At 46.1% G+C, this 8,543-nt stretch overlaps 1 protein-coding gene across 1 annotated transcript in view; it reads right to left on the bottom strand.

Annotated features, from left to right (window-relative positions):
- LOC123112822 (pantothenate kinase 2) overlaps positions 1-5,720 on the bottom strand; it is a gene marked incomplete at its 5' end in the record, with an annotated part of 9,818 nt that extends 4,098 nt beyond the window's left edge. The window contains 11 exon segments of the mRNA XM_044533925.1: positions 310-521; positions 1,431-1,623; positions 1,775-1,887; positions 2,562-2,693; positions 2,864-2,957; positions 3,028-3,122; positions 3,184-3,303; positions 3,500-3,616; positions 4,041-4,096; positions 4,676-4,888; positions 5,249-5,720. Of these exon segments, the coding sequence (XP_044389860.1) occupies positions 310-521; positions 1,431-1,623; positions 1,775-1,887; positions 2,562-2,693; positions 2,864-2,957; positions 3,028-3,122; positions 3,184-3,303; positions 3,500-3,616; positions 4,041-4,096; positions 4,676-4,888; positions 5,249-5,510 (1,607 nt within the window).
- Positions 5,721-8,543: the final 2,823 nt, after the last annotated feature.

Here is an 8,543-nt window from a genome sequence, read left to right as displayed (position 1 = left end):
TCTTGGTTATATGCTGAAGGGTCACAGTTACTTATTGCCCCATAGATAAAGAAAAATGATTCACAACGTAGTGATTAGTTTTATGTAACTGGAAGCTTTGGAGGCAAGCATCGACTCACAACTTCTCAATTTTGTAGGTAAATGGAAGTGGAGCTCCAACTTCCACACTGAATTTGTTATAATAATTTGACTTCACTTCTTTGGGTCCAAAAATTGGATTCAACTACCTAGCCAGTGGCCAGAGCCCCTTTAATGTTCCAAAAAGTTATTAGACATGGTAGAGATGAGAGATAAATAGTTGTGGCTTACGTCTTTGGGTCTTCCAACAATGGGAAGACATCCAATGAGGGTACAAGATGGAGAACACCAACATTTAGAGCCGCACTTGCATCAGACCGCAAAATGTCACCCTTGGAAGTAGGCCTTTCAAAACCTCCCATGCCTGTCGTAGCAGGAGCTCCCATGGGTACAGGTGCTGTAATCTGAGTACCCTTCTGCACAAACTTCTCCATCCATGATATCTGACAAGTAGAGTTCCATATCAAAATTTATTGATCTTGCAATTCAAAAAGAACAATATTTAATAGCTAAAATGTTGAATAGTTTAAAATTTTAAACGTTAGCCATGTGCCAAAGAATAGAACATGGTGACGACAAAACATGAGTCATTCCAGCAGCTATTCTAATAGAGGACAAGGCTGAAGGCTTTGAGTCACTTGTTTGGGGGGTTGGTGCATGCACATGTGTCTTTTAGTTAGATGGAGGTGGTCTCCACAAAAACAGTGTAATATTTGTGAAGCAAAAATTTAATTTCTGGTTCCAGTGTTCTGCCTGGATTCAACAAATCTTACCAACCGTGAAAGAGATTCATATTGTGGGTTTAACTTTAGGTTGGGCAATTTGAAAGACCAGGAAGTCTTTATGTTTTGAAAAAAAAAGGATAAATCTATAACGGGCATGGTTTGCTTTTGTGTGTGTATTTTGTACTACTGGCAAGGTATGCTAATGGGAGATCTCCAGGATGCTTCCCGTGGAGAAGCAACTTGACTGCAACAGATTGCGGGTCGCCTGGGTGAAAAACATCAGGGACTTGGGGTGCTGACAGTTGAAGAGGCTGATCAGATTCCAGTGGCGTGACAACATTCTATACACTGATCAGCTTTCGGTGGCTTAGTTTGACTGAATTAGCTGAGTTGTGAGGCTGACCACTAATTATGTGTAGGGTATGTTTCCAAAGGTTGCAAATCAGTCTAGGTGTGCTCTTGTTAGCATGGATAATCATGTACTCTATTATACTCTATTGTTAATGCAAAAATGAGTAAGGTTCTCCCTCGTAAAAAATCAATAACGATACAGATTGTTACGCTCTGCAGAATAACCAAAACAACATAATCATAAAGATAACGATAATGAGAAATAGATGTCCTTGCCTTCTCGTTGAGATCCCCCAGAGGAGGCCCGTGAATCTTCCCACCAACATATGGAGCACCCATTGGAAAACGCTCAACCAAGTGATGTGCACTCAAGTCATCAAGACCATGCTTCTCGTAACTCATAAACGCGCCAAGTGCTCCTAGAAAACCCTCATGACGCAGAAACATGGCTTTTGCTTCTCCTTTTGACCTTATCAAAACAATAGTGTATGTTTGTTTCAGGAACATACTATTGAAATACAATATGGGGGCAGTATTATTTAATTATTTTTCGAAATTAACTACATGTCTACTTTAGTACCGTAACACATCCAAAACTAAAATGATTTCAGGATGTTTACCAGAAATGTACTGCAAAAGAAATGGTGTCCATGGTGTAAGCATGGCCACGAATGAAGAATCCACCAAAAAATATCCTCTTGAGTCCATATCGAAGTGCATTAAGATAGGAGATCTGCAAAAGGAAGAAAATGAGTCCACTAAAATGTGCAATATTGCATGCACTATCATAAACTGGTACTGGACAGTGGACACCCAGTTTCTCCTTAGACCTAGTATTGAGTATTAAACACAGATGAATTTCGGAGATTTTGGCTAATATGTACTTTCTAATGAGATATGTTCAGCCGTAAGCTCCCAGAGAAACCATCCCTGTTAGCTTACAACAACTAACACTAAATATCTGAGTTCACCGAACAGCATGCTAACTGGCAGTCAACCTTTGAGGAACCTAATACATAGTTTATCACTGCCACCTGATATCATATTTTGCAGTGTCAGCTTCTGGGCTCTTTCTGTTTTCAAATCCACAAGTACTAATGAATAATTGCGTACATTTTTACCAATATCACTAGATAACAAAACAAGCTGAAACTCATTATTTTGTTTCTTTTCACAGAAGAATGCTACTGTTCAGTGTTGGACACTTGGGTTTCTGAATAAATCAAGTAGAACACAGCTCTATGTTCAGATAAGCTTCCAAGCTTCATTGTATGGATCGCTTGCTCAATCTTTTGAAGTCAACAAAACATTGTCAGGTTTGAATCTCTAAATACTTTGAAGCAGCAATGTCTGAGGTTCAAAATACTATTTCGATAACTACTCAGCGTTTCTGTATCAACAAGATACCTGGCCAATATTATATGAAATCATCCGCAAGAGGGAGAGTGAAATATCCTCGGGTCTATAATCAGATAGCTCCTTGTTATCTGAAATTGTCTTCCCAAAGCTAGAGGCAATCGTTGACGCCGAAAGGCCAATCTGCAAGACACCATAAGCATTAGTGCATTGCATAACAAGAATTAGGGACTTTGACACGGTAAATGTTATCCACTAATACCACTTGCAACTGGAAAATTTCATAATGCATACAAAATCCAATGTGCACATTATGATAATAAAATGAAACAACTAATAATATTACTAGTTACCTTGGAGTAGTCCAGACCACCATATATATCTCCTACAAGCATGTCAATGGTGCTGTTGTCTCCACGTTGGCTCAGCTCTAGTAACTCGTCAAAACTGAAACAAATTCAAGATTTCAAAGTTCTATGGAGGAACACATGATACGATGAACAGACAAAAATAGCACCTCTTGCACTCTGTCATTAGCCTCCCTAATCCCCAGTATGTACCGCCACCAACGTTTGTTCCACTTACTCGTTGAAACTTCCCATGCCCATCAACCTTCGAAGAAGAACAATTAGCAAAGATCCAATGGGGGGAAAAGGGTCAAACTTAAAGTTACCTTGATTATGCTGACACCAGATCCAACATTAACTAGAAGGTAAGGAAACAGATCGTTTTGATCAATTTGCACGTACTCCTTTTGGCCATCCATGTGCGTAAAGGCTTCATGGCGTATAGCCTGGCAAAAAACAAAGTCTTACTAACTTGCACGTAATTTGATTTTCTGAATGCGACCACCCTATGAGATGTGTTCAATCACACTTTAGTGGCACAATACATTTTGAACAATCCATTATAAACACCATGTACAATATGGAACTGCATAGTAGGATGCAGCCAAAATAGTGATATTGCAATTTAGAAATAATGAAAACCTTAAGCAGAAAATTTGCTCCAGCTACAAGACAGTCCATTTCATCTTCCTTCTCAAGACTGACTCCCAATCTTTCCTTAAAAAGATCAGCATACTTGAATGCTCCACCACCTGTTGCCTTTCCGGAAAATATCATAATCAGTAAAAAAGTAGAACTCTAACTTCTAATGCTACATATCATGAAAAGGAAGAGCGGTGCATCAAAACTTTCCTTCTATATAGTACAAGTACAACCATTTGCTAATACTTGTGTTCAAAAGTTTATCACTGTGAGGAAGGGAAATTTCATAATGATTTACTACTAGACCATCTATGGTGTTATGTGCTAGGTGCCTGTTTTCTATTAAAAAAGAAGTGGCATGTGCCGGAACAAATATGGATCTTATTCACCAAAACCACCAAAACTAACCATTTGTTCAAATTAGGAAGAACGCATTGCTAACCAAAATGTCAATCGTCCTGATAACAAGCACTAGGTAACTTTTCAAGCATACAAACCAATTTTCAATAAATGTCAATGATGTTATCTCATTAATTGTTACCTTGATTACGATGTTATCGGGCTGAGCTCCTGAGCGCCATGAAGGTGAATCAACTCCTATAGCATAAAACTACAACTCAATGCGAGAGCAAGGGAAGATACAAGTAAAAAAAACAGTAAAACCACATGAAAAATAGTGATGGGAGGCTGGGAGCAATTAAGAGATCATAGAATTTAGTTTAAGCTCATGTATATATGCATCAAATTTGACATATGGTACATTTCAAAATGGATAGAATTCAATGAGGAATGCAAGGTAAGAACACGAAACGAACAAACTTGAGATGCCATCAGAATAAAGATATGAAATACGAAACGAACATGTCAGCACATCCAATTAGAAAAACCATAGTACTGAGAAATAAAGAAGAAATACACACAAGTCACCCTCAAAATTATTAGCATGTGTTATAATAACTTGAATAACTACCAATATATATACTGTCACTATGTTTATAAGAGAGAGTGTTATTTTCCTTTGTTTTACAATAAAACTATATATCATCCTAACACGATGTGATTATACATATCAGAATATATGAAAAATGCAGAGCTTACAAGATTTGAATTGTTTCCTATCAAAATACCAATGTAGCAATTTGTATTAGAAACGAAGTAGTGCTAATATTTGCATACCACCCCGGTGTAGTTGTTTGGAAGAAATAAAGTCCAAACACTCGTTTAGCTTCCCAGTCTCAAACTTGACAAAGTGGAGCCTCCCTCCAAGAACCGGGTAACTCCTCCTGGCACCAGTAAATATCTCAAGCCTTCTCTTGGTGGATAGCTTGCGTTTATCCTCGGTGGGCTGATCCGCATGCCGTGAGAAGTATACCAACTTTATAAGAGAGCCTAGAGGGAAAACATACAGTTCAGTTACTAAACAAACAGTTTGTAGTTCTCATTCAGACTGATGACCAGAAAACAATGTTGTGGACAAAAACACAAAAGCCAAATGCAGGCTATTAATAGGAGTAATTAGCACAAGGATCAGTACCGAGCAGCAATGCAATAATCAACAGTTTGCATTTCACGTTTCATGCACTATTACGACCCATCTTATTTGGTTATTTATTTACTGAAAAGTGGAAAACTAGCTAGCATCCTTCTTTATGCACTGCCTTCCACACTCCACAGTAACCACCACACTCAGTACGCTTATGCGGCGAATTTGAGCAGGAGAGGCGCGGAGGCAAGGTCCGTATGACGTACCGCCGATGTCGAGGGCGAGGTGGGAGATGTCGTCGGACTGGTTGGGCAGCAGGATGGTGGGGTTGCGGTCCTCGAGGGTGCCGTGGATGGCGGCGCCGCTGAGGTCGAGCTGCGGGCGCGAGCCGGAGCGGTTCATCGTGGTGGTGGAGGCCGCCGGCGCCTTCCCCTTGGCCTCCGCCGCCTCCTCCTCGTGCGTCACGCCCCCGAGCCCTTCGTCGTCCTCGGGGATGGGGGGCTCGCTGCCGCTATTATTGGCCGCCATTCTAGGCCAGTGGATTGGATGTAGGAGGGAGGGGATGGATGAGTGCCGCCACCAACCGCCCACCTGCCTGCCGGCTACTGCTTTGGGGGGATCGAAAATCGCCAAGCAGCGGGGGACAAAACCGGAATCGATCGATGGATCGATCGATCTCAAGGGGGAACTCTCAGCTCAATTTGTGTGGGGAGCAACGCTGCAGATTGGGGATGGATCGGGAATCGGCTGGGTCCTCGCTCGCGGCGTGCGTCACTGGGTGCGTGGCTGGGTGGACTCGTGGTCCCGGCCTTCGAGCACTATGGGTGGACTCGCGTGCGGCCGTGTGCGTGAAAAGTCCAGGGGATCTCATGACAAATCCAATGCACGAATTCTAAAAAAAAAAAACCAATGCACGAATTTGGCCCGGCCGCGTCCATTTGGGATAAACGGATAGAAAACACGGGGAGCAAGTAGGGCGTGTTTGGTTGCCCGCATCGAGCCCAACTAGGTCCGTGCGGTGCAGCATCTTTTCGGACCTCGATTGTTTGGTTCCTCGCATACACTGTTGAGACCGCATAGCATGGTTTCTTAAAGCACCCGTAGGCCTGGCCCGTTGAGAACAGTCGAATCGACAGTTTCCCCAGAGCCAGGCCCGAGCGATGCTTCGAGGCGATCGTGGGTGGCTCTCTGGAGACGTGTGTCTCGAGTTAATCCCTCCCCTCTCTCTCTCCCTAATCCTCAATCCCCTCTCTCTCCATCTACTCCAGTGCGATACCGTCGATCCCGTCCGCCATGGGAGCAGGGGAGCGGATCCAGCACCTCGTAGAGCGGATCGAAGTAGAGGGGCGGAAGGCGAGGCTGGACGGAATCAACCGCGCCTTCCGCTGTCGTCGGCGTGTTCAGCTGCCACGGCCGGAGCCGGCGCCACAGCCGAGCTGGACCGCTGCCAAGGCGTGTTCAGCTGCCACGGTCGGAGTCGGCGCCACGCCCGAGCTGGACCGCTGCCAAGCAGAGCAGCATTTGCTACGCCCTGCGTGAGGAGCTAGATGCGTCGACCACCAACAACGCCCGAGCAACGCTGGTGTTCAGCTCTGCGTCATCGTGGACTCGATCAAAGCAGGGCCCCGTGGAGGCTGCCGAGCCCAGCCTGTTGTTGCTGGCATCAGTGTCGCTCATGGCGGCGTTACTGGTGTTTAGCTGCCACGGTCGGAGCCGGCGCCACGCCCGAGCTAGACCACGACGCGGTTTCCGCTGTTACCGGCGACGGTGATGAGAGAGCGAGGGAAGGCAGCGAAGACGAGGCGGACGGCGCAGAGGCTCTCTGAGAGGTGACGTGCGTGGCAAGATCCTCAACAACGGCCAGCTCAAGCTCGTCCACGACCGCGGCGAGCCGGGCGCGACCACGGCCACAGCGGTGAGTAATACGTCTTCAACGTATCTATATTTTTTGATTGTTCCATGCTAATATATTATCTATTTTGGATGTTTTATATGCATTAATATGCTATTTTATATTATTTTTGGAACTAACCTATTAACCTAGAGCTCAGTGTCAGTTTTTGTGTTTTTCTTGTTTTTGAGCTTCACAGAGAAGGAATACCAAACGGAATAAAACTTTCGCGGTGATTTTTCTTGGACCAGACGACACCCAGGAGACTTGGAGATTAAGTCGGAAGAGCCACGAGGCGACTGTCGTGGTCCTAAGACTGACAGTAGAAAGGGGGTAGGTATGGAGAGGCAAGATCTCAGCTTTGGTGAAGGTGTACACACGAGGTTTACGAGTTCAGGCCCTTCACGGTGGAAGTAACAGCCCTACGTCTCGGTGCCCTGGGGCGGTCGATTGGATTATGTGTGTGATATTACAGGGGGTGCGAACCCTTGTCCCAGAGGAGGGAGCGACTTATATAGAGTGCGCCAGGACCCCAACCGTCCTCCATTACAAGGGGCTTAATGTACATAAAGTAAGGGGCGTTACTGGTAACGCCAGCCTTAAGTACTCTTAATGCTCATAAAGACTAAGGAGTGAATGTCCGGCCGTTGTGCGCTCTTCCGACTCCTGGTCTTCGATATAGTCGAGTGACTTCCCATATGGTCGAGTGACGGTAGGGGGAGGACCGTCGAGTGATGTGGTCGTCGAGTGGATTGCACTCGACGCACTCGACCGACGCTCTCCTGTTGACTCTTGGTCTTTTTATCTTCCAGGGTAGTGACTTTGGGTAGGGCTTATAGGTCAGGCCTATGACCCTACCCCGGGTCTGTATCCTTGTCAGTAGCCCCAGAATGGATTAAGGTGCGAGTGGAAAGTAGGTTGAAGTTGAACTTCCTCCGGGCTTCGCGCCTTCGCGAGTGTTTTCTGCAAGTCTGAATGCCTGCGTCGATACTTCGGTGTCGACTCAGTCGCCTTGATCCATTCAGTGAGCTGTCGAATGAACTGGTGACCTCATGCATCGAGTGCTGTGCCGGAAAGCGGGGTCTTGGGCGCGATTGTCTGCAGTGTATCCTGGATTTTGCGGGATACGAAATTTCGGGGAAGCGCGCGGGACGGGGAGTGCCGAAGCGGGCGGAGCGGTTAAACAATGATGCCTCGATTTTTGCGCTGCCTTTTTCCCCACGTACGTTGCGTGCGACTGTTGCGGGATTGGACAGGATCGCCTGGTCCCACGCGTCAGTCACTCGGAAGCGACCCTTTATAAGGTGACGGGACCGAGGCGTCTGCACTGTGCACGCCCTTTCCCCCTTCTTCTTTCTCCGCTCCTCCGTCGCACCCTGCCCTTCTGTTCCGACATCGCCGCCCCGTCGCCATGGTGAAGGACAAGATGGCAGCGCTAGAACGCGCGAAGAAGACGAAGGAGGTGGCGAAGGGCAAGAAGCAGCAACGCGGATCGTTGTCGTGCGGGGGGCTGCCACCGGGCTGGATCCAGGGAGATTGGATCCGGTCTTTGATTTGGTAGGCAGATCTGGGCAAGCTGGCGGAGTCGGGGCTAATCGCCAAGGGAGCGGCAAGGCTGCTGGAGGGGAGATGAGTCCCCAGCCTTGACCGGGTGAGTGCGTTCTGCTCGC

This window comes from Triticum aestivum, chromosome 5B (assembly GCF_018294505.1).
Source record: "Triticum aestivum cultivar Chinese Spring chromosome 5B, IWGSC CS RefSeq v2.1, whole genome shotgun sequence".
Classification (NCBI taxonomy): domain Eukaryota; kingdom Viridiplantae; phylum Streptophyta; class Magnoliopsida; order Poales; family Poaceae; genus Triticum; species Triticum aestivum.
This window is presented reverse-complemented; position numbering and strand designations above follow the sequence as displayed.